General features: G+C 45.8%; 1 protein-coding gene across 5 annotated transcripts in view; it reads right to left on the bottom strand.

The window, feature by feature from the left end:
• Window positions 1–25,060, bottom strand: part of LOC147605545 (phosphatidylinositol 4-kinase beta 1-like) — a 52,698-nt gene extending 27,638 nt beyond the window's left edge. For 2 of the 5 annotated variants that reach the window (XR_015265174.1, XM_086793552.1), the window contains exons 1-6: window positions 22,199–25,060; window positions 5,898–6,089; window positions 5,754–5,802; window positions 5,497–5,629; window positions 3,649–4,246; window positions 2,761–2,841 (exon numbers count right to left, since the gene is read on the bottom strand). Coding sequence is in view for 2 of the 5 variants with exons in the window: in XM_086793552.1 (XP_086649678.1) it covers window positions 2,761–2,841; window positions 3,649–4,246; window positions 5,497–5,629; window positions 5,754–5,802; window positions 5,898–6,089; window positions 22,199–23,734 (2,589 nt within the window). In the remaining 3 variants the exon portion in view is untranslated. The remainder of the gene's footprint in view (window positions 1–2,760; window positions 2,842–3,648; window positions 4,247–5,496; window positions 5,630–5,753; window positions 5,803–5,897; window positions 6,090–22,198) is intronic. The other 3 variants (XR_015265175.1, XM_086793553.1, XR_015265176.1) reach the window with 2 other exon arrangements.
• Window positions 25,061–25,343: the final 283 nt, after the last annotated feature.

Below are 25,343 nucleotides of genomic sequence, written 5' to 3'. Positions count from 1 at the left end.
CTCATTGGAGGCCAAGATGTCGCTGAATGAAGATGGTGGACCTTCCAAGTAACCATTGTTGAAGACTGAGGCACCAAGAAGCCATTCTATCCTTCAAGCCATGATGACAGTGTTGTGAGTTGTTTTTTGTGACGATTGATGTGAGTGAGGTTCTCTTCATCATTTCTCTTGATTGTTGCTTATTGGCGTATAGCCTTTGTACACGAGGGTTCTCACCCCTATGCCCGCAAATATCAATTGAATTACGAGGGTTGAGTAGTTGATGTGCCCTACTCCCCTCTTTCTTGGCAAATGTGTGCATTTGGGTGGATCTAGGTGTGTGTTCGGGTGGTTTGAAGAGGGTAGATGCGCATTTGAGCGTGTGTGTGTGATTGAATGTGTTTGTGAGTGTATGGTCCAACCCTAGCTTATGGTGCCCCCTTTCTCGTCTTTGGGGTTGTTCCAAGTTGTGGGAGAGTGCTGCTATAGAGGGATCTCTATTTTTTCCCGCTCTCTACAACGCGATTCCAAATCTCTGTTCTTGGATGACTGTCATCATCCCATTGTCTATTCACAGAGTCCCAACTTGTCATCCTTCCCCTCCTCGCAACCCTCTTCACTAAAAACCCGGCCCGATCTCCAAATCTACTCTAACTCTGATGAAAATCTGTGCATCTGTCTTTTCTTGAGTATTGAGTCTGGCACTCTCACTCCACCCCTTGGAGTATCAACCTCGCTTGGAACCATTGCCTGAAAGCCTTTCCTGGTGTGCCCATGTGGCACCCGACTCACAGGACTGCCATTCCCCTTGGGTCTTGTGGAACACCACCGACCAACCTCCTGGGAACTTCTTCCATGTCTCGTGTTCGTTTCCTTGGGCCTCATACCTGTGCACTTTCCTGTACCTTAGACCTGCGCACCTTCATCTAGGACTGAATCAGTGTTTAGCCTTGCTAAGCCTGATGCTGAAACAATGTTGCCTAGTCCCCACACCACCACAAGATCAAGACACGGGCGATGGTTTCAGCCATGCGCGACATGGGCAGCAACGATATCTCAAAATCAGCCTGAAGCTTTGATACCAATGTCACATGGGGAAAGCTCTAAGAGTCTTCTTTCAGCCCTAAACACCATCCTAGAACATGCTGATGCAAAATGCTTACAGAAGAGAGAGAAGAGAAAGAGAGAGCGCTGAGTATTCAGTATATTCATAATGTACAAAAAGGTAGTACAAATCTTTACAACCATAGGCTGCCTTCATGAAAAGGTAGAACACCCTATTCTATGCCCAAGTCTAAGACCCAACTCATAAAGAGTTGAATGATCTAAGCCTTGAGCCAAAGGGCTGAAACCCCTTGTGGATTGGCCGACCTGCTGCTACCGGCCAGATTCAAGACACATATTCACGGCGCACACAGCATCTGAATCCCTTCGTCTCCAAGCTTGGACAAGGTCGGCAGCAAGTGGTACAAGGTTGTCATCTGCATCCCTTGTTGGTGGGGAGTAAGCATCAACACCAATGATGGTGTCCTAGAGCTCATAGAAGTAAAGCATAGCCTTAAGCTTGAACTTCCAGAAAGGAAAATTGGTGCCTCAAGCTTTCCATCAGCATCCAATGGTGGAAGGCAAGATCTTAAGGAAGATGCCATTTCTCACAGAGACTACTAGACAACAATTAACAAAGAATTTTTGTACTGAGCCAGAGCGCTATGATACAATGTAAGAGGATACAACGTGCGGTGTATACAAGAGAACACTCGGAAGAAGTAGGATCTTTCACAACACAAAAAATTAAAACCCAAATTGCACAATAACAAAGATAGAGAAGTAATACAATAGATGGCAAAGGCCCACACCCATGTGCTATTGTGAAGGAAGCTTCAATGGCTGATCTGCGAAGATTGATGCTAGTAGAAGCTGCGTAGTAAACTCAAAGTGATGACTTATGCAATATTTGGAGAAAGGGGTTGGCTGTGTATGTATACAGTCCTATACACAAAGCGACGATAACATGACCGTGTAGGTCCACGGTCATAGTCAGTGCCACCTTCCACGGTGTAGACTCAGCCCATAAAGATGAACTAGACACTAATACACATTGTTCCCACCTCCCATGGCCATCCAAGCTCATCTTGGACCCCCCAATGTCAGGACAGGGTGTCCAAGCGTAAAGTCTACCAACTCCACGTGTGGACCATTATGAGATAATGGTCCAATGTAGCACATAGCATATTTGGCAGTGTGCCAAATCTAATCCAAGCCGTCTCTAAACCATCTAGCCTCCTCGGCCACCTTCTCGTGTGAATAAGGGGATGCCTTGTGCTCGAGCTGCTCAACAATGGCTACTCCTCATAACGGGGGCGGTATAAACATGAGCTCGCTGATACCTGGGCACTACAATATGAGCGTGGAGCATTGATATTCAACATGCACGTGCAACCATGTTATGAACAAATCTCCCGGTCATGGCTCAGATCCATGTACTGGCACGAAAACTGGGATTCTAGACACTCAGATCCACACATTGGCCTCAATACAGGTGGCATAAAGGTTGCTTGGCCCCCAATATGGCACGAGACTGGAGAGAACCGATTGGGTGACACCCATAGATGGGGAAGCCCAGAACACATAAGAGTCTGCACAGAGACGCACAGGACCATCATGTCAAAGCCCAAGTAGCACCACACGGTACCCACCTTTATATCTACATGTAGTCTTGAAAGAAGTACTTTGGAAGGAAGAACAAGATACAAGGTGTAAGGGGAAACTGTCGATTCATACCTCTGATTGACCCTTCCCAGTTCTTGCCATACTCTTCTTCACAGGAAGGCCTAGTGGAGACTCTCCTTTTGCAGCAGCTTCCTGCAAAAATGCAAGTAGCATTCAATTACATACTAAAACAAATTTTGGTATGGCATGTCAAGCTGAACTCTATTCAAATCTCCATTCGGAAACAAAAATCAGGAATCATGCTTACAAACGCAAAATGTTTGATTTTCAAGATGGAAAATTGCAAAGAAAAGGTAAATCCTGCACATTATATACATTTTAGGGGCTTTAACAATGTTTCTCAGCCAAGTGTCCGTTTTTTGGGAGCTGGTGTAGATTTAAAGCATGAAAATTTTGATTGGGAGTTAGGCAGCACGGACGACAGAAGCAAATAATCACACAAGTGGGCATTGAGTTAACGACTAGAAATGACTAAGGTTGGCACAATAAACAGGTAATAGCTGTATAGTTGGCCATGTTACATTTCAGATAGTTAAAATGCGTCAAATGATGGCATCTTCTTGTATACAGGATGGACAGTCTAACACAAAGCAAGGAGCTTGATATTAGCTAAACAAACCAGCTGAAGAGTGAGAAGCAACACTTGACTATAAAGATTTTGCCAAAAACCTTTTAGTCAAGTCTCAGATAGTTGAAATATCTCAAACGATGGCAGTTGCTTGTATGCAGGATGGTTTCCCAAGCAGATAACACATACCAAGGAACTTGATATTTAGCTGAACAAATAAGCAGAAGAGTGAAAACAACACTTCGACTATAAGGTTTTTACCAAAAATAGAATGTTAATGACTTCTTTAAGTAGCAGTCAAGATCTGCACAAATAGAAATATCTCATACATATTTAGAGCATAGAATCAGTCCCAAAAAGTAGGTACACACCTTAACTTGAGCCATTGCAATAGTGCTTGGCACTCGCCGATGATCTTTCCTTCTGACATGCACTTCAGCTTCTATATCCTCCATGTTTACACCAGGCACAGCTGTCAAGTACACGTGCACCCATCGATCGGCATGGGGCTGCTCTAAAACTCCAGCAGTTGCACTCTCCAAACCTGCATTGCTGTTTTCTAAAATGGCCTGCCCTTTATGGAAATTTCTATCTCCGTCTTCTGTACTCCCCACAATAGAATAGCCCTGAGAGTCTAGATCTCCGGCCTTGCAATTGCTTTCTAAATCCGTCAAGGCAGTGCCATCATTGCCAGAATTGTGATCCACGGAAACGGTTGGCCTGTCAGTCACAGACAGGCCCACATGCACGAATTTCACTTTCGTTTCCCACAAGTGAGTCATTGCACGGTCAATAGCCTGAGAGGCTGCCCTGAGCATAGAGTCTGTGTTATTATGTTGCATCTTAGACTGATTCCAAACAGGATAAGCCCAAGGGGGAGGTCGCTGCAGCTGTACATCACCATTTGCAAGTGGAATCCCTCCATGTGACAGTTTTTGTAGTACTCCATCTTTTGTGTCTTTGGTGCTGCTGCATTGCCGAACATAATTTTTCAAAGTTGAGCTTTTCAAAAGTGAAATAATGAAGCTTGTCAATTTTGGTCTTTTCTGCTGTGTTGCCAAACATATGTTTTCAAAATTGCGCAAGAACTATTTGAAATATTGAAGCTTCTCAATTTTGGTCAATATCTTTAGGCTTGTTCAAAATATTGAAGTTACACTCATAGGCATATATATATATCAATTATTTTTTATAAGCATACCCAAAATATCCTGGTACCATTTTTACCATGCTTAGCATTAAAAAATGCTCTCTGCAAAAACATATAGCTTACAAGGCCAAACAAATGCTACTTCCCTGCAACCATAGCACAAGTGCAGTGATGAATTAATTGTAGACATCTCAAGCAGCTAGAATTAGAGTAAAGTCCTACCCATCACTTCTCAGGTTTGTTTTGTGTCTGTATGGCAGTGTCAAAAAGTTTGCACTATTGTTACAACACCTGTTCATTTCAACATCTTTTTTTTTGTTGCAGTAGCGTTTAAGAGCATCCCTTATTATAGTATGATGGTGCCAATTTGTATCCTTTTAACCCCATAGGCCTGCCACCTCCTTCCCTCCCTCCCTCCCTCTTAGCTGAACTGCGTCATTTTCCAGAGCCACATTGAAGTTGCCAAAGTGATAAATTATCACATCAAGCCCCAACCAGATCGATGACTTCCAAAGTACCACATGCGTGACAATTCCTATCAATCTTTATACATAATCAGCACTCATTTGTGATACACCACCCTGAGACACCTATTGTTACTACTCTTTCACGAGGCCTCCAATTCAACAATCTCTACCTTATGCTTCACCCTGAGACACCACCGTTACTACTCTTTCACAAGGCCTCCAATTCAACTCTCTCTCCTTATACTTCAAGCTGAGACACCTACTGTTACTACTCTTTCACGAGGCCTCCAATTCAACAATCTCCACCTTATGATTCACAATGTATGTGGTAGCAACAAATTCGCTTTCATTAAAAGATGGGCTAGGTAACTCTTACTACAGAATCCTACACATTCCATTGCTTTCATGGGACCCCTTACCCCCTCTCTTCATCCCTGAATCACGCACATATATCTAAACGGGCAGATGCCCATGCTTAAGTTTCTTAGTGCTTATGCTTACATAAGCATTGAACAAGAAACGTAAACCTTTTTGTATCAGCATCAAAAGGAGGAGAAGACTTACATCACTAGAACATTAAACATGGAAGACACTATACACACCTTTGTTCATCACACTTGAGAACCTCCATACAAACAAGATAAGGTGCCTTTTCTCTTGAATTCAAAAGAGTGGCCTCATCCTCCAGAATGTGGACTACTCGATAAAGCCCCTTGCCTAAAGGAAAGCACACACCTGATGAACCAAACAAATTGAAGTGTTATGAACAAATGCATACATTAAGGCTTGGCAGTGGTCACAAGGAAGCCTGGTATTTTTGCAGTGATAATCACAAACTAGACTCAAGAATAAACAGTACCTCCATCATTCTGAGCCATGACTAGATGTGTATTAAGCTCTGCAAGGGACTGCAATTCACAAAACCAAGAAATAGGCACCGCGTAAGAGTCATGATATTTCACATTACAGGAATGGAACGTCATCTACTGTGTTAGAGAATGACCTCATATAAAGATTTATGTCTATCCTCCATTGGATAAACATCAACTAGCCCTGTGGAAGTGTCACACAATGACTGAATAAAGTCTAAAGTTGCATGATATGTTCCTTTCCTCAAATGGAATGATGAATACTTTGGGAGTGGCGGCTTAGCAGCTGACCTCTCTGTTCTTTGTTTTGGAGAACCAGGACGCTTCTGTTCAACAAGGGAAAAAAATATATCAAACACATCGACAAACAAGGTTACCAGAACACTTATGAACAAATACAAGGGCAACTATCCAGCTCAAAGACCTGATGATTATTATTTTTTTGAAAATCAGAAAGAATTATTATTTCAGATACATAAAGCAAAAAGCCAGCTCCCCTTCTTCCAAGTGAGACTGTACAATGATCTCTCCAAATATAACCCTTTTCCCCTGAGGTATCCCCATGTTTTGTCACGTGCACACCAGTCAGGTGTACAGTGACATGGCATCATTTTATAGCATCATAAGCATCATCAAGATTTATCAGGCATAATTCAGGCATTTAAATGAATGTTTTCAGCATGTACCACATGGTATGAGTTGGATTCAGTATCACATTCGTCATCTAGGCAAGCATTGGGACATGGTGGAGGCAGCCGACAGCATGATTACTTCAGCCGACTGGCATTATATACCATTTATGGTATTTATGGTATTTATGAGCATTTAAAGTACTCGCCGACTACAGCCAAGCTTGTCATGTGCACAGTGGGTATCTACCGTGTGCTATACGCATGCAAGACTAGTTTTGAGGCTTGGGGAAGCTTGGAACTAGGCAGGCTGATTGACGAGCTGAGTTAGGGAAATACTAACGGGCGGGCACCCAAGTATAGACGGGCGGGCCGCCAAGTGTGGATGCTCGATGACCGGCCAAGAGCCTATAAAAGGGTGGCCAAGGTTAGTTATTGTATTATAGAGAGTCTCGCGAGTTTGTGAGAGCTCTATGGTCTTGGAGCCTGGATCTAGTGCAGACGTGCACCTGCTTTATGCAGCCGAGGCCGGCAGCAATCTCGAGGCCCGCGAGGGCAGCTTCGTGGCGGTATGGGACGTCGCGAGGAGGAGATTGGTCGGTACGTCATCCTAGTTAGCTCAGCTCGTGGCTCGGAGGGGACAGCCAAGACTGTGGGCTCGCCCACGGCTGTCATGGTTGGGAGGTGAGTCAGGCCTGCACCCCCTTGCTTGTTTGTTTGTTCGTTTGTTTGCAGGATTCGAGTTTCGAACCAAGGTCGATCACGAGGGGATCCGTGGGGATTTGACAGTGGTATCGAAGCATACCTCGTGAACGAGCAAGTCGGTAGGTAGAGAAGAAGAGGTCGAAGAACGGTATGTGTTAAAAAAGCTTGCTGTTTTTTCTGTGCATACTGCAGTTTTCAGATTTTGTATGTGTTTTTTCTTCATCAAAGAACCCCATGTTGATGATGGGAGATGGTAGTTTTAATAGGGTTGATTGCTTTTACAAAGAAGAGGTGAATTGTTGTGCATACGCATGAACTGCGGGGAGAGAAAACTGAAAAAAAAAAAAGAGAGCGAAAAAGCACGTTGTTTTCGTTGCTTTTTGGCGCATGAGAGAGAGAGCGCATGAGAGAGAGTGCTGGATTGCTTGCAGGCGGCCAGGTTAGTGCACTGGCGGGAGACGCTAGTTTTCTGTTGGCGGTCTTGCAGGCGGGCGCATGGGCCTACGTGGCCAGGCAACCAGCCCATGTAGGCGCCTAGGCCAAGCGGGCAGGCGCCCAGGCGAGCCCAGGCCTACGCAGGCGCTCCAGCCAGGCAGCGCAGCCAGCCAGGCAGCGCAGCCAGCCAGGCAGCGCCCAAGCCAGGCCTGCGCATCCAACCCTGGCAATGCCCAGGCGCATGTGGACGGGTGACCACACCTATGCAGGGTTGTCGCAGGCGACGGTTGGTGAAAGCACGCTGGCGAGAAGCGCAGGGCCGGCAGGAAACCATGCACCGGCAGTGGTTGACGTCAGCAGCTCACCGACGGGCTAATCTTGGAGAGAGAAAAAAAAAACAGAAGTAAAGCTTACGTTTTTTTTACAAGCTTTCGTTTTTTTTTTTTTAGTTTAAATTTTTTATAAAAAATTTAAAAGTCATCTCTCCTCCAAGGTTTCAAAGGTTTCAAGATGTTTATTTTTTTAAGAAAAGAGAATATATATATCCATATATATATATATATATATATTCCCAAAAAAAACACAAAAGCTAAGTATAGCTTTTCGAGATTTTTTTTTTTGGCTTTTGGGAAACCTTTATAAACCCCCTCACGTGGGCTTCTTGCCACACATCTCTCGAGTTCTCAAGTTCTCAAGTTTTCAAGCTCTCAAGCTCTCGAGTTCGTTCGCACTTTCATTGTGCAAAGATCGAATTTTCTCTCCGCGTACCCTCTTCACGATGTCGACCCAAGAATCAGAGTTGGAGCCCCTCGTGGAACGCGAAGGCTTGCCGGCTACGGAAGGCACTGATGCCGATCTTTTTGACGAGTTTGTGTCAAAATCAGATTTCCAAGAGTTCAAAGTAGCTCTCGAAGCTTCTTCGACGGAACGTCAGGCACAAATCGCAACCCAGATGCAGGCTTTGCAGAACTCCATCGCTCTCTTGACCACTACCCTCTCTACTTTCTCGGGAATAGATACCTTGGATTCTGCTTTAGGTCCCAACATTACTCCAGAACCGTTCGGGGGCGAGCAAAAGCAGAGAACCAAGGAGATCCTGGACACTTGGCTACATAAGTGGCAAGTTCACTTTCAGTTTCATCCATATGATGATGGAAAGAAGATACAGTTAGCAGCAGGTTTCCTGTCCGGCAAAGCTTTGCTTTGGTGGAAGGAACTGAACCCAAAGCCAACGACTTGGGCACAATTCGAAGACATTTTCAAGAAAGAATTCCTCAAGAAAGAGGATGATTATGATGTTGTTGCCCGGTTTTCAGCTTTGACCATGACCTCGCAGCACCTCACTTATGAGGTCTACCTCCAGAAATTTCGTGACTTGCAGATGAAAGCTACAAAGATGGATCCCACTACTCTGTTGGGGTTTTTCGTAGCTGGTTTACCAGACTCGTACCGATTACAGGTTAAAAATAACAAATGTAAAACATTGGACGAGGCCATTCATTCAGCTCGTATCTATGATGATACGATGGTCTCTTCCAAGTCGAAACCCGTTACCGAGCAGGGGAACAAGCATAAAAGAAAGTTCTCCGCACCTATGGCTAACACGACTGAAGGCAAGTCTTCGAACCAACCTTCGAAGAATACAAGTTCGACACCAGCCAAGAAGAAACGACTCCTTCGGGCTTTGAAACTCAAGAAGGAAGGACGTTGTTTTATCTGCGAAGAAAAAGAACACATGCGTAATGAGTGCCCGAAGCATAAGGGTACCAAGTCAAACGCAGGACCCAAGCCAAAGGCAGCTAACCAGTTGTCTTTGACAGGTACGTCAATTACTGTACTTTCTCGCCCTAGTACTTGTTCTGATTGTCTGTTCAATTCTAAGGTATTTGGCATGCATGATCTTCTCCGAGTTTATGGAGAAGTGAATGGCCATAAAATTCACATTCTTTTAGACCCTGGCAGTTCGCATAACTTTGTTAACTACAAACTTGTGCAGAAATTGAGTCTTGATACGACACTCAGCGACCATACCTATGAGGTACGTCTACCTGCGGCGGGCAGACAAGTTTGGGATCGCAAGGTGGAGATGCTTCCAATCCAGATTCAGGACTACAAAGATACTCTGGAATGCTATGTTATGCATCTGGAAAATGTAGACTTGTTATTAGGGATTGAGTGGTTTAAGACTCTTGACGTCCAGATAGATTGGTCTAGTCATATTTTTTCTTTTCAGCATAGGGACACCAAGTATAGTATTTTAGGTGATTGTATCCATCCCTCTCAGGGACCTCTTGTAAATACTATTGATTTTGGAAATATAATGAATTCTTCTTTGTACACCGCTTTCCATTGTGTCTTGATTCCACTTTCTTCTTTTCTCATCCCTTCCATGGATGTGAATGAATTAAGTGTGTTTGAAAGCAAAGAATTACAGAAGATACTTGATTCGTTTCAAGATGTATTTCCTAAGGAATTGCCATCGGGTTTACCACCTGAACGAGCAGTAGATCATCGTATTCACTTGATCCCTGGTGCTCATCCTGTCAGTATTCCACCTTATAGGATGAGCCAAGCTGAGGAAGATGAGTTGGCTAAACAACTCGAAGATTATCTGAGGATGGGCCAGATCCGTCCAAGTAAATCACCTTGGGGTACACCTGTGTTGCTTAGGAGAAAGAAGGACAATACTTGGAGAATGTGTATAGATTACAAAAGATTGAACAAGCTGACAATTAAGAACACTTATCCTCTCCCTAGATCAGATGACCTAATTGACCGGTTAGCAGGAGCGAAATATTTCACGAAGATAGATTTGCGTACTGGCTATCACCAGATACGTATTCATGAAAGGCATGTCGAAAGAACCGCCTTTCGGACTAGGTATGGCCATTACGAGTTTCTCGTATTACCTTTTGGGTTAACCAATGCTCTAGCCACTTTCCAGCAAATGATGAACGATCTTTTTCGTGAACATTTGGGGAAATTTGTGGTGGTGTTCCTGGATGATATTTTGATTTATAGTGGTACTCTTGAGGATCATGTCAAACACCTCACGATTGTCTTATCTATTTTAAGACAGAATCGACTATATGCTAAGTTGAGTAAATGTGAGTTCTTTATGACCGACATCATTTACTTGGGACACAAGATCACTAGAGATGGATTGAGCATTGACTGTGACCGAGTTCAGAAGGTTTTGGACTGGCCTATACCACGAACAGTGAAACAACTTCGTTCTTTTCTCGGTTTTGTAGTTTTTCTTCGGAAATCTGTACGGGAGTACTCTCAGCTCACACTACCGATGACCGACTTATTGAAAGGTCGTGGACGTAAGTCCAATCAGCCTATCACTTGGAATAACGATTTGGATATGGCCTTCAGACTTTTGAAAGATAAAGTCAAGGAAGCACCTATCTTAGCATTGCCTGATCCTGGTCGGCCTTATGTTCTTGAAACTGATGCCAGTGACTATGCTATCGGGACTGCTTTATTTCAAGATGGTAGACCGGTTGCTTTTGAAAGTAAAAAGCTAGACGACACTCAATCTCGTTGGCCAACCCTTGAGAAGGAGCTTTATGCTGTGATTCATGCTCTCAAGGTTTGGAGACATTATTTATATGGCTCCAAGTTTGTGGTATTGACTGATCATCAGTCAATCAAGTATGTGTGTGATGCGGATGATTTGAGAGGCAGGAAAGCTCGTTGGGCAGAGTTAATGCAAGATTTTGATTTTGAGATCCGTTATCGGAAAGGGTCCATGAATAATATTGCAGATGCGCTTAGTCGGATTAGAGAGGTGAATACTTTGTCGTTCACCGAGATTTCTACTGACTTATTTCAGTCATTGAGAGGGCTTTGCAGGACTGATAGTTATTTTGGTCCATTTTGGCAGAAGATCCAGGACGGGAGCTCATTGATTAACCAAGACTCGGTGACTGAGCAGTCTACCATTCAGGCTGCAGGAGGTCAGTGGATGATTCGGAATGGTTTACTATTCCGTAATGACAAAATTTGTGTATCACAGATCCCGGACATTAGGTCCAAGATTCTGAGAGAGTATCACGACGCCCCTTCTGCTGGACACCCTGGGGTACACAGGACACTATCTTTAGTGAAACACACTTTTTATTGGCCGAAGATGAAAGGGTATGTAGAAGATTATGTTCTCAAGTGTCAGATTTGTCAGGCAAATAAAGCTGAACGCTTTAGACAGGCTGGGTTGTTGCATCCTTTGCAAATCCCAGGTAATAAATGGGAAAGTATTTCCATGGATTTTATTACCGGATTGCCAAGAACACATCAAGGCCACGATTCTATTTGGGTTGTGGTAGATCGCTTGACAAAGATGGCTAGATTTTTACCGACCCGGAAGAATATTACAGCTACGCAATTAGCTCGGCAGTTTATCGAGCAATTGTTTAGACTGCACGGGTTACCGCAGGACATAGTCAGTGATAGGGACTCCGTTTACGAGTGATTTTTGGAAACTTGTTTTTGAGAAGTTGAAAACAACTTTGAATTTGAGTTCCTCTGATCATCCTCAATCTGATGGCCAGACTGAAAGAGTGAATCAGATTTTGGAGGATATGCTTCAAGCATATGTATCCAAAAGACAAAGTTCATGGGAGGATTATCTTCCTATGTTAGAATTTGCATATAACAATACTAAGCATACGAGTACACGGTTTAGTCCTTTCATGCTTATGTATGGTTTTCAACCAAGATCACCTGTTACAGTAGGATTCTCAGGACTTCAGCATGATGCAGCACGTAATTTTTTGCAAGATATGCACGAAATGTTACAAGTTGCGAAGGAATCTATTAGAAGTGCTCAAGACCGAGACAGGTTTTACTCTAATAGACATCGTTCACCTAGAGAGTTCTCTAAAGGAACGATGGTGTATTTGAGAGTTCCGAAAGATTCCGAGACTTTACGGACAGGTAGATCTCCGAAATTATCCCCTAGATACTGTGGGCCATTTCGTGTTTCACGACGGATTGGTTTAGTTGCATATGAATCGGATTTGCCTTCTCATGTGAAAGTTCATCCTGTATTTCATGTCAGTAGACTTAAGGAAGTACTGGGTGGAGCAGATCAATTAGTTACTCCTCAAGAAATTATAGATGTCCAGGACATGACATTTGTTCCGCACGAACCTGAAAAGATTCTTGGATTTCGTGAACGAAGATTGCGTCATACGCTTATCACGGAATACAAGATCAAGTGGAAGGATCGTGTTGAGGAGGACGCTACATGGGAGACATTGACTTCTCTTCAGAGAGATTACCCTGGCTTTTTAGTGAGCTCAGGAGTGAGCTCTTAGAGGAAGAGGAGTATGTCATGTGCACAGTGGGTATCTACCGTGCGGCGTGTGCTATACGCATGCAAGACTAGTTTTGAGGCTTGGGGAAGCTTGGAACTAGGCAGGCTGATTGACGAGCTGAGTTAGGGAAATACTAACGGGCGGGCACCCAAGTATAGACGGGCGGGCACCCAAGTGTGGATGCTCGATGACCGGCCAAGAGCCTATAAAAGGGTGGCCAAGGTTAGTTATTGTATTATAGAGAGTCTCGCGAGTTTGTGAGAGCTCTATGGTCTTGGAGCCTGGATCTAGTGCAGACGTGCACCTGCTTTATGCAGCCGAGGCCGGCAGCAATCTCGAGGCCCGCGACGGCAGCTTCGTGGCGGTATGGGACGTCGCGAGGAGGAGATTGGTCGGTACGTCATCCTAGTTAGCTCAGCTCGTGGCTCGGAGGGGACAGCCAAGACTGTGGGCTCGCCCACGGCTATCATGGTTGGGAGGTGAGTCAGGCCTGCACCCCCTTGCTTGTTTGTTTGTTCGTTTGTTTGCAGGATTCGAGTTTCGAACCAAGGTCGATCACGAGGGGATCCGTGGGGATTTGACAAAGCTGGCCGACCAGCCCCCTCACCCATATATATATAGGCGCCTCTCCATTCAGCCATTCAAGCACATCCTCATCTGGATCATCATGCGTTTTCAGCCTATCATCTCAGCATACAGTAACCAGTCCATCATAGCAGCATTCAGCAGGGTGTTCTCCAACGCATCTCCTCCAGGAAGCTTTGGGAGCAGCATATCCAGCCAACGCATCATCATATTCAGCATACAGTCCATCATCTTTAGCAAACGCATCCATCTCCTCAGCGTTTCCTTCCCAGGTAACAGGTGTACATCTGCGTTTCAGCATTCCATCAGCATTGCTTCAGTCCCAAAGCCATCACTTCAGCGTTTCCTTCCCAAGAGACAAGGGAAAGACAATGGGATAGTAGTTCATTCAGCATATCAGCATATCAGCATATTCAGCAGTATAGATCCATTTGGATCTCATTGTACCCGCATTCATCATCTAATATAGCTGCATTGCATTGACACATATTTGTCTATCTCTTGAACATCATTAAGTGCAGTTTAGTTAGACTAAGGTTGTGATTACTACGGTCTTAAGCTCTCACATGTCACATGTTTGTTTCTATGATTTTGTCTTGCTTCATTGAAGACCTCTGCATGAGTGCTACTTCTTCGACATTCTGCAACAAGGTCCACAGTTCTTCCACGCGCCACTCCATCATTTGCGCCATCTGTAGGACTGAATGCATCACCGGGTCATCCGCAATTGTGTAGTAAAACTGGTAAGGGGCTCCAGTTCCTGCCTGTCAGCCAAGAAACATCTTTCCGCCCCGTGCAGGCCTGGACCCTCCACGCTCCCTTTAGGTGGAGCCTGGAGAGGAGACTATCATCGACTGGATAGCAGAATCTCTACCTGGAACAAAAAAAAAAAATTGCAACATCGGGTCTGCGTTGGTGGCATGCTGAGAAGAAGAAGGGTAATGGAGGAATTCAGGGTTTGCTCTTCATCACGCTGACCTTCAGAATTGTTCTCCTCCATGTGTGTGCTCCTACCCAAATGCAAAACCACCACAAACTATCTGAAACTCGACAATGAAACGTCTTTCCACCCAAGAAAAAGAGCACTAAAAACTGTTGTCTAAGCCTTTCTGTTACAAAAGTCAGATAGCCTAGCAGTCTTAAGATAACAGTTTGTTGCTCTGATTCGTCTTAAACAGCAAGTTAACCTTGAAACATCCACACAGGTCACCAGCACTGAGTCCTGAAGGCCACAACCCACCACACCCCTCTCCTACCCCTTCAACATGATGTCACATGCGGGAGCTGTAACAAGAAGCGCAGATCTTGAGGCAATCAACTATAAACTTACTTAAATACATATTTGAAATGACCACAAACAACACCAACAATACTGCACTGGGGGTCCAAGTAGCCAAATCACCTCACAAGCAGCCGAACAGGCCGCTTGATACTCCACCTCAATCGATGAAAGCGCCACCACAGGCTGCTTTTAACTCGTCCATGAAACGGCTCCGTATCCAAGGGTAAAGCAATACCCTGTAGTAGATCGTCGGGAATCCCCATCTCCAACCCAGTTGGAGTCGCGTTTTATATCAGGCCACACTTTGGGACAGCAGCCCACTCTCTGCTACAGTAGAGCACTTCAGCGTTTCTCTACAGCTTACCTTGGGACAGCAGCCCACTCTCTGCTACATACAGTACATCAGCGTTATCTTCTGCATTTTACCTTGGGACAGCAGCCCACTCTTTGCTACATAGAGTACACTATCGTTTTTCTTCTACAGGTTACCTTGGGACAGCAGCCCACTCTCTGCTACAGCACATTATCATTTTTCTTCTTCAGTTTACCTTGGGACAGCAGCCCTCTTTGCTTCTCTTCGCCATTGACACCACTCGAGTCGGCAACCCCCTCTGCTCCTCACCTCACTTAGGTATGCAGCACCCTTGTCACCAGAGCTTGCACCACTCGGGACGGCAACCCTCTCTACTCCTCACCACCCCTCAGGTATTGCAGCACCCTTGTCACCAGAGCTTGCACCACTCGGGACAACAACCCTCTTTGCTCCTCACCACCCCTCAGGTATTGCAGCACCCTTGTCACCAGAGCTTGCAACCCTCTCTGCTCTTCACCATTCAAGTAACGCAGCACCCTTGTCACCAGAGTCTGCATCATTATCGACATCATCATCACTTCAACGTCACCTTCACTACCTTTGCCATCACGATCTCCCTCTTTGACTTTAACAAACTTTGCTTCCAGAGGGGGATACAATGTACATTCCTTCTGCCAGTGTGTTAGTGTGGGACCCTGGTACCGTGGTCCCCTTTTTGGCCTGAGAGGGGGGGTGTGAAAATGGCATTTTATCCAACCCTAAAAAGGGGATTTTTTCTGGATTTGTTAGGTTTTATTTATATTTTTTAGGTCTTGCTGTTGGCCAACTGCCCTTTTCTAGGCCGACCAACAGCCCCCCTGACTATATATAGCATTACCTCTTCATTCATTCTCTTGTACCACTTTGTAGATCATATCCAATACCACTTATGCTATTGTTTGCTGCTACTGGGGACTGCACTACATCTTCTTCATCATCATCGGCTCTTCAGGTCAGCACATCAACGTTTTACATCAGGCCACACCTTGGGACAGCAGCCCACTCTCTGCTATAGGTCAGCACATCAGCGTTTTATATCAGGCCACACTTTGGGACAGCAGCCCACTCTCTGCTACAGTAGAGCACTTCAGCGTCTTTCTACAGCTTACCTTGGGACAGCAGCCCACTCTCTGCTACATACAATACATCAGCGTTTTCTTCTACAATTTACCTTGGGACAGCAGCCCACTCTCTGTTACATAGAGTACATCATCATTTTTCTTCTACACGTTACTTTGGGACAGCAACCCACTCTCTGCTCACCATCTCGCATCATCGGGACGGCAGCCCTCTCTGCTCCTCACCTCACTCAGGTATTGCAGCACCCTTGTCACCAAAGCTTGCACCACTCGGGACAGCAACCCTCTCTGCTCCTCACCACCCCTCAAGTATTGAGGCACCCTTGTCACCAGAGCTTGCACCACTCAGGACGGCAACCCTCTCTGCTCTTCATCACATTCAAAGACTGCAACACCCTTGTGACCAAAGTCTGCATCATTATCAACATCATCATCACTTCAGCTTCCGCTTCCCACTGCCACACTACCACCTCGGAGTGCCTCTGCCTCTGCATCCAACGATGCGAGCCTTCGACACCAATCACCTCACGGAGTGCCTTTGCATCCACCGATGCGAGCCTTCGACACCAACCACCACCTCACATTGACGCGAGCCTTTGTCACTGACCGTGCTTTAGCTCCAACATCATCTTTGCTTCTACACTGGTCTTCTTCTACTCAGAGTCACCTCACATCAGAGGGCTCTTGTACATATATTCACTCACCATTATATATAAACTCACTCACATATTTCATGCATAGTCACATGGGATGGGGGACAGGGACAGACTCAGATCAGCCTGTGCTAGGTAGGGAGCAAGCTGCATCAAGCCAAAAAGTCTAATCAAAGGCTGAAGTAGTAAGTACACAATCCCCAAAGACAAAAAGTCTCATCGACCAAAGTAGCTGGCAGTGCGGCACAAACTGGCAAACTGTAGTGTGTGAAGACTCAAGAATCAAATGAGTATCAATGATCAATCTGTCAAAATATGCAATGGAAATGATAACCAAATCTGAGATCACAAGAGCAAGTAGAGTGCAGAAAATAGACAGCACAAGAGAAGGAGAGAGATAGGCGTATAACTCTTCTCTATACACAAGATCCCGAGGAAAAACTGAATGAATACAATGTGGGGGCTATGGGGCCTATTTATATGGCCCCATGAGTGCAGTCGGCCAGCGCATCATGCCCCACCAGCCCTCACGATTGGGCACAGCCAGTCGGCCAGCAGAGAAAAAACCCACGACTCCTTGTGATCAAGTCGGCCAGCATCAAAAGCTCCTGCCAGCCTGTGGCAGCCACCCACACCATGGAAAAATGGGGAAAAATGGGGAAAAAATACGAGTGAGGAAAAATGATAAAACACCTATACAGGGCGTGCACACCCACAACAGAGGCACTAGTGTCTGATAAAGACAGGAGATGACTTCTAACACCCCCTCTCAGCTCCTGTCTCTGAAATCAACCCAAGGGAGCTGGAGTGCCGCCTGAGCGTAGCCTGAGGTAGAGACTTCGTGAAGAGGTCCGTCGCATTGTCCTCCGTCGAACAATAAAGGAGCAAGATGTCACCAGCCAAGATCTTCACGTACAAAGTGATACTGTATCTCTATATGCTTGGTCCGAGCATGGAAGACCGGGTTCCGAGCAATAGCTATACAACTCTGGTTATTGCACTGGATGACTGTGAGCTTCTTCTATGGAAACCCAATCTCGCCTAGCAGCCTCCGCAACCACACAACCTCGCAAGCAACACCACAAGCAGCCCGATACTCTGCCTCTATCGAAGACAAGGCAATAGTTGGCTGCCTCTTACTGCTCCAAGAAACTGCTCCTAAGCCGAGGGTAAAACTGTATCCTGAAGTAGATCTCCTCGTGTCTGGATCTCCTCCCCAATCTCAGTCACTCCAACCTTGGAGTTTGACTCCATCCCCTCCTGTGTAAAAGAGTCCTAGATCCTTCGTACTTTGCAGATATCGCAAGATACGCAATCCTGCGTCCCAATGAGACTTCAATGGCGTCTGCATAAAAGAGCTCAATAGCCCCACGGAGAAGCTCAAGTCCAATCTGGTGTTCAGCAACCAAATCAATGAACCTACCAACTTTCGATACTACGAGGCATCAACCGGCTCACAAGGATCATTAACGGTTAACTTTGTGTTTGGGTCCATCGGCGAAGTAATAGGCTTGCAGTTCTCCATCCCAAAGGCCTCAAGCAACTCATGAACATACCGAGACAAAAAACCCTCTCTAAGTCTGCCAGATCTCCAATCCCAAAAAAGAAGTGGAGTAAGCCTAAGTCGGTCATCTCAAACTCCTTTGACAAGGCAGCCTTCGTCACCCCAATGTGCTCCACATGACCGCCGGTGAGAATGAGATCATCCACATAAAGGATGATAATTGTAACCATGCCGCGTTCCCGAAAGAGATACAGGTAATGATCTGCAAACCGACCTCTGAAATCCAGTCCGAACAAAGAAGGAATCAATCTTCTGATTCCAAGCCTTGGGAGCCCGCATAATACGAGACATCAGAGCATAGTTTACCTGAAGAAGCTCCGCTGTATTGCTTTTGTCTCGGACTTTGTGTGATCTTCGAGGGCCGTCCTCTGTGGTCCACTCGGAGGGTAACTCCGTGATACCCGACTCCCGAAGGGTGTCTAACAACCACCTAGGTACTCGAACAGATCGTGGAGCCTCCTACTGTTGCGGGGGCTCTACTCCAGCTGCGGGCTCAACCTCCTGTGCTGACTGAGGTTGATCAACTGAAGCAATGATCTGGGAATCATCATCAGACTCTTCTGGATCTCCAAGAAGTTGCGGCTCCTCAACAGTGGATACTGGAACATGCTCATCAAAGACCACATCCCGGCTGACAACAATCTTGTTCCTGTCTGGATCATATAATCTGTATCCCTTGGAAAGAGAATTATATCCCACAAATATAAGCTTGTGGGACTTGGAGTCAAGCTTCCCCCTCAGCTTCTTCGGAATATGTACATACGCATCACTCCCAAAAACACGGAAGTGCGAGACATCAGGTTTCTTGCCAAAGTATGCCTCAAATGGAGTCATGTTAGGTACTGAATTCGTTGGAGACCAGTTGAGGATATGGACAACCGTTGCCACAACCTCTCCCCAAAGTGGACGAGGAAGATCACGATGCTCCAGCATGGTCCTCGCCATCTCCACCACAGTCCTGTTTTTGCGTTCTACAACTCCATTCTCTGAAGGCGATCCTGTATTAGCCAGTTCCCTCTTGATGCCATGGTCTGCACAAAATCTGAGAAATACAATCAAGGAGAATTCACCCCCCTTTGTCGGCCCTAAGAGTCTTTACCTGCAATCCAGACTCTTTCTCCACCATCACGTGCCAATCTTTGAACCGTGCAAAAGCTTGGTCCTTCTGTGAAAGAAAGTAGACCCACGTGGATCTGGTACAGTCATCAACAAGCAGCATAAAATAGAGAGATCCTCCCAATGATGGTGTCTGCTAAGGTCCACACAAGTCAGTGTGAATCAACTCCAACGGTTTCGAAGCCCGCCTGGTAGCCTGCTTCGCAAAGGATTCCCTATGCTGCTTCCCACGAATGCAAGAACTGCAACGTCCTTGCCTCCTGCCAACATCTGGCAAGCCAACCACCATCTGGTCTCGGAAAGCTCGCCGCAGTGTGTCCACATTTAAGTGGCCAAAACAAAAGTGCCACAAATCTCCGACCTGAGAACCTATCAACGAGGAAAGTACAGAGAGTTTGTAGATACCATTCTCCACACCGCCTTCCCAAACAACCTGGCCAGTCTCACGGTCCCGTAGAGCAACTGAATGCTCCTCAAATTCCACCCGAAAGCCAGTCTTGCATACTTCATGCACTGACAGAAGATGAAAACCCAAAGCAAGAACATAAAGAACACAGGAAGCATGCTTGCCCCCCTTGCCGTTAGGAATAATCTCCATCCGGCCCTCACTGTGTATCAGAATAGTGGAGTTGTCGCCAATAAAGATGCGACCTGACTGCCGTTTCAGATCCAAAAAGAAGTCACATGATGGAGTCATGTGCCTGGAAGCACCACTGTCAAGAATCCATTCTCGGGTATCCTCCGCGAGCGGTGAAGCCAACTGCCTCCTCGCTCGAAGACGATGAAGCATCGGAGTCCATCATCTCTAAGTGCACAAATGCACGAGTCTTTGTAGCTGAGGCTGAAGAATCAGCACTCTTCCCAGTCCGCTTAGGACACTTCCTCCAATAGTGGCCTTTCTCGCCACAATCATTGCAGGATCGTTCAACCTTCAGTTTCTCTCATTCTGAGTCAGGCTTCTTCTCAGAAGACTTCTCCGGTGAAGCCTTCCCTTTGCCCTTGTTGTTATTCCGGTCTTTCGACCGTTGGCCAGTTAAGGTCTCCGAACCTCCACTGTGAGGAGGGTTCGTGAAACGTTCCTCCAAGACCATGGGCACAAACTCCTCCCAGGTAATGGTGCTGAGCTTGCCACTCGTAATCAAAGAGGAGTAGAAAGCGAAATACTGAGCAGGCAAGTGGGACAGCAAAGTAATGGCCATGTCTTCAGATGATATCTCCTTCCCAGCCTGGAGGACTTCCTGCTGAAAGGCCTGCAGCTTGTTAATGTGTTCCCACATCGTCGACGACTTTGCAGGGTTCATAACCCGCATCTGCACTTCCAAGGAGATCCTCTTCATGGGTGATACCCTGTTATAAAGAGAAGCCAAGTGCTGCCATATGCCTCTGGCCAACGTCATGTGCTTTACGTGATTGATTACTTGTGGTGTGCAATTGAGGAAAATAAATGACCGGACCCTGGCGTTGACACGATCCCGCATCTGTGCCTGTGCCTGTGCCTCTCGGTCCTTCTTCATCGACAGTAACTCCCGTTCCTCTGCTTCCGGCCGTGGAACCCCGATGACAATGAAATCAGCATGGTCATATGACTCCAACACAGACTTCATCATAACCTTCCACATGTCGTAATTGTTCCCGTCCAACTGACGGTCCATTGGGAACGTGGGGAGAGTCGGGGTCTTCACATGCTTCTCAGCCATCTCTAACAAATCTGCTATCGCGGGGATGTAACTGAAAAGGGTGGGTGGGTGGGGAAAAAAACTTTAAACCTACAAGTGGCTGTCCAGCACCTTAGCCCGCCTTCCTCTTGCAACTTCTCTTCCCGAACAAAGCAACCCTTCTGTCTAAGAGCTCTTTCTACTCCAACATCTATTGCTGCCTTAGTAGTTTACTTTAAAAATTTATCTACGTCATCCTTGGTTCATATAGCTGCATTTTCCTCCCCAAGTCGATCAATGAACTAGAATTCATTAATGCAAGGGATCTGGATGAATGAAATTAGTCGGTTGGGAATCCAGGGGACAGGTGACAGCTCTGAAAGATTCCACAAATTGTTGACAAATTCTCTTTCCTACCCTTCTGCATGCACCACAGTTGCAATGGCCCCATAAAGCCTGCTACTACTAAGCTACTGAATGAAATGAATACACACTGGCCTTCTGAGGCAAATTTGAGGTGGTATGATATGCAGAAATAGGTTCTGTCTACTGCCTTACCAATCTCTCTACGCTCAGGGTGGTGTTACACTAATGCGCAAGGCTGCCTCTTATACATACAAAAACCTACTAGACCTTTCACAGATGCCTTACCAGTCTCCTTAAGGTAGATACAACAAGCTTGATCTAGTCCAACCTGCACTGACAGCAGACGGAGAGAAACCAGGTGTAACAATCTAACGCAAGAAATGTTCCCCTAGACCAATGTGAAGACTACATTTGATATAATAAGTCTGACCAATAGCTATGTGAACTGATGCCAAAAACAATTCAACACGTTCCTTCAAAAACAGAAGTACATTTTATGAGGGACAAAATAGAATAAACAGATAACTGTTTTAGTCATCCCATGGTTCACAATGCAGAGTTACGTAAATTGGCTTGACAGAAGCCATACAGTAAACAAAGCACAGGAAATGAATGCAGAGCTAATCCAATGTCGCATGCACTTCCTTGAACTTGAATATTTAACCACTTGACCTGACAGAGAGAACTTACTAAGACCAATCCACTGGCAACATTTGCACCCATCTCAGTTGATCTTTGACTGAGACCTAAATGAGAATTTTCTTCCCAACCTGGCTTGGTATCAACTTCTTCTGGAGTATAGCTGTTTGCAGCATCTGTCATCCGTGCATCCACCTCAGAAAGCTTCCTTTCTGCACAAAGGCCGTTCTTGACACTAGATTGGGCATCTTTGTGGGGTTCCTTTTGTATCCATCCTACAAGACCGTCACCACTTGCCTTTGTGTCGTCCTCTACTGTACTGGACCCCATATCATCAGTCTTATCCTTAAATAGTTTTTTCAGAATACTAGAGGGGCTCATTCCATCTTCACGCCGCAAGTTGAAGATCTTGGAGTCCTCTGGATTACGATCTTTAAATAACCTTTTGAAAAACCCATCTGTCCCTGAACTGATTTCAGAAGTGTTTAAAATTGTAGATGACAAAATGGGTATGGGCTTGTCTTCCTCTTCAGGATGTACCCTAAAAAACCTTCGAAAAAGAAAGAAATCAGGACCCTCCTCTTCATCAGTATTGGAGATTCCTTTCTCTTCATCAGACCTCTCTTTACCATCTCTTCTCTCCCGGTCATCAATTTTGTCCCGAAAAAGCCTCCTAAAAAAACCCTCATCTTCCCCCATTTTGTTTCCCACTTTCTCTTCTGTCTCTACTTTGTCCTTAAACATCCGGCGAAAGAAACTCTCAGAGTTGACAAGGTCATCACTGCGCACAGCCTTCTCTTCGTCATCCTTCTCTCTCAAAAGTCTGCGAAAGAAACTGTCAGACTCGCCTTCCTTGGACCGCTCGGTATCATCATCATCCTTGTTTTGAAACTTCTTCATGATTGCATGCACTTTGGGACCTGGCATCAGCTTCTTCAAAACCTTTAAGGAGGAATCCACATCTTCTGGTGAACTCCGAATGGTCTCTTCCTCAACTGCAGGAATTGGGGAACCAACCAGAGATGAAACTTTCAGTGAAGGAGGCGAGCCAGTTAGGTTGAGAAGCCGGTGAGATGAGAGAAGCTTAAACATGCGGTTTTTACTACTTGGGCTTGTTTCTGTCTTCTTGGATTGAACAAGAGGAGGCCAGTCTCCCATCAATGCTGCCATCTGACATTTTTCCAGTAACCTTGTGAATTCTTTTGCATCATCAGCCTCCTCAGCTTCAGCTAGCAAAAACCAATGCACTTTCAAAGCAATCCTCAGTGACCTGGAACAGCCATCCATCATAAACTTCTCCAATGCAGCACTAGATTTGTGCACCATCATGAAGCAAAGCTGAAAAAGGTAGCTTTCAATACCAGACAATGGGAGCATATACATCTTGTTGCAGAGATAATCTCTGACCCCCTGGTGCTCATGCTTAAACAAATAGCTAACCGCGATCCATTCACAGAAAAATGCTGAATCAAAAAAGCGTATGAGCCACCCATTCTCCCCCACTGGACTTGGGGTCTTCGATATTTCTCTTGGGAACTCTTCCGAATCTAGCCCTAGTTGAGAGTTGTAACCAAGAACGCCCACCATAGCCCCGTTATGTGCAGATCCTCGTAGTACTTGTCTCAGGCAGCCAAAGGCATCAACCCCATAGTGACTTTTTATGCCCTGTAATAAACGGCTTCCTTCATGTTCGTTTCACCCGGCCAGCCAAGCAGAAAGAAAGCGGAAACCATGCTGCAGATCTCCAACGAATCCTTGGGATGTCCCTGACCCTAGAAAAGGTTTTCCAGATCATAAAAAGCTGTCCCCCGTGTGATTGTCGCTCTCGTGATCACCAAATCCAGAACACCTGAACCAGTGCTGGTACATTACTGACTGTTGCATGGAGAAAATGAACTTGGACATTGCAACCTGTATGGCCTGTTCAGAGAATGCTAACTAACTCATATGTGCTGGTTTAACAAATGCGCAAAGAGTCTCTGAACGCATCAGGCAGAAGAAGAATAATCAATGTGCAGCCACAAACCACGTAATGAACTGATAGAGATCTGGGCAATGGCGTGAACAATTGAAATGAACGGGAATAGAGGATCGGATGTCGAAATCTGAAGAAAGTGAAAGGGACTACGGCTTGCTCAGAAGAACGCAAACGAGAAATCTGAATACCAGTATGTGATGCTGCTGCGCTGCTGCTGCCACTTAGTGCTCCTTGCGTCTTCTGTAGGTGTTTTGGTGGAGAGGTTAGGGTTAGTGGTGAGATAAACGACAGGTATCTTGCTATCGGGGAAGAAAGATTTGTTGCTGCCGTTCCTTCCTGCTTGCTGGCAATAGCGATGGCGATGAAATTGCTTCTGAGAGTGATGGTGCAAGGAATTGCGCTTAGGGAACGGAAAAAAGAGAGCAAGCGAGATGCACAGAGAAGGAAGGATTCCGCGCTGACGACGTCTACTCGTCCTCCTGCTAGCTCCTTGAAAAGCCTGCTTCCGGCGATGGTGATGGGGCTTGGAGAAAGGAAGAGAAAGGAAAGGACAAGGCAAATGGAGAACCTTGCCCAACCTGGTCCTTGTTGCTGCTGCTGCTGCTGCGTCTGCCGGTGAGGTGCTGGCTATGGCCAGGGAGATGGCGATGCTTGTAGGGTTTAAAAAGAAAGAAAGCGAGAGAATGTCGAACGGCAAACCTCGTACCACTTGATTGCCCTTCCTTGCTGCTGTGTCTGCTATTGTTGCTGGCGCTGGCGATGACGGAGATGTTGGCTATAGCGATGGCGATAAGGGTTCGCAGGTGATCTCGAAAGAGCTTCTGGAGATTGCGATGCGATGGGGCTAGGGTTTGCAGGCGATCGAGACGAGTTCTTTTCCTGCTAAATTTTCTTCTGCTTTGGTGGAGAAGACGAGGGCTGGACAGAAAAGCGCTGTGGTTTTTCAATGACAACCCATTTTAACCCCCTTGCGTGTGACCTGTCCCTCCCTCTCTCCCTCTCCCTTTTAAATTTTGAACTGATATAAATACGGGTTATTATTTATTCTGCATTGCCCTCTCTGTAGAACAATACGTACACACCACCTTAGCCACATTCCCCCATGTTTGTACAATAATAATTCACAAGTGTAGTGAGAGGGAACTAAACCCACTCCCTAGCTCGAGCCTCGGATATAGCTTGTGGTTACCTCCAGGCAAATTTCTACAAGGCCCCTTT

This window comes from Cibotium barometz, chromosome 59 (genome assembly GCF_041138505.1).
Source record: "Cibotium barometz isolate CiBa-2024 chromosome 59, ASM4113850v1, whole genome shotgun sequence".
Classification (NCBI taxonomy): Eukaryota; Viridiplantae; Streptophyta; class Polypodiopsida; order Cyatheales; family Cibotiaceae; genus Cibotium; species Cibotium barometz.
This window is presented reverse-complemented; position numbering and strand designations above follow the sequence as displayed.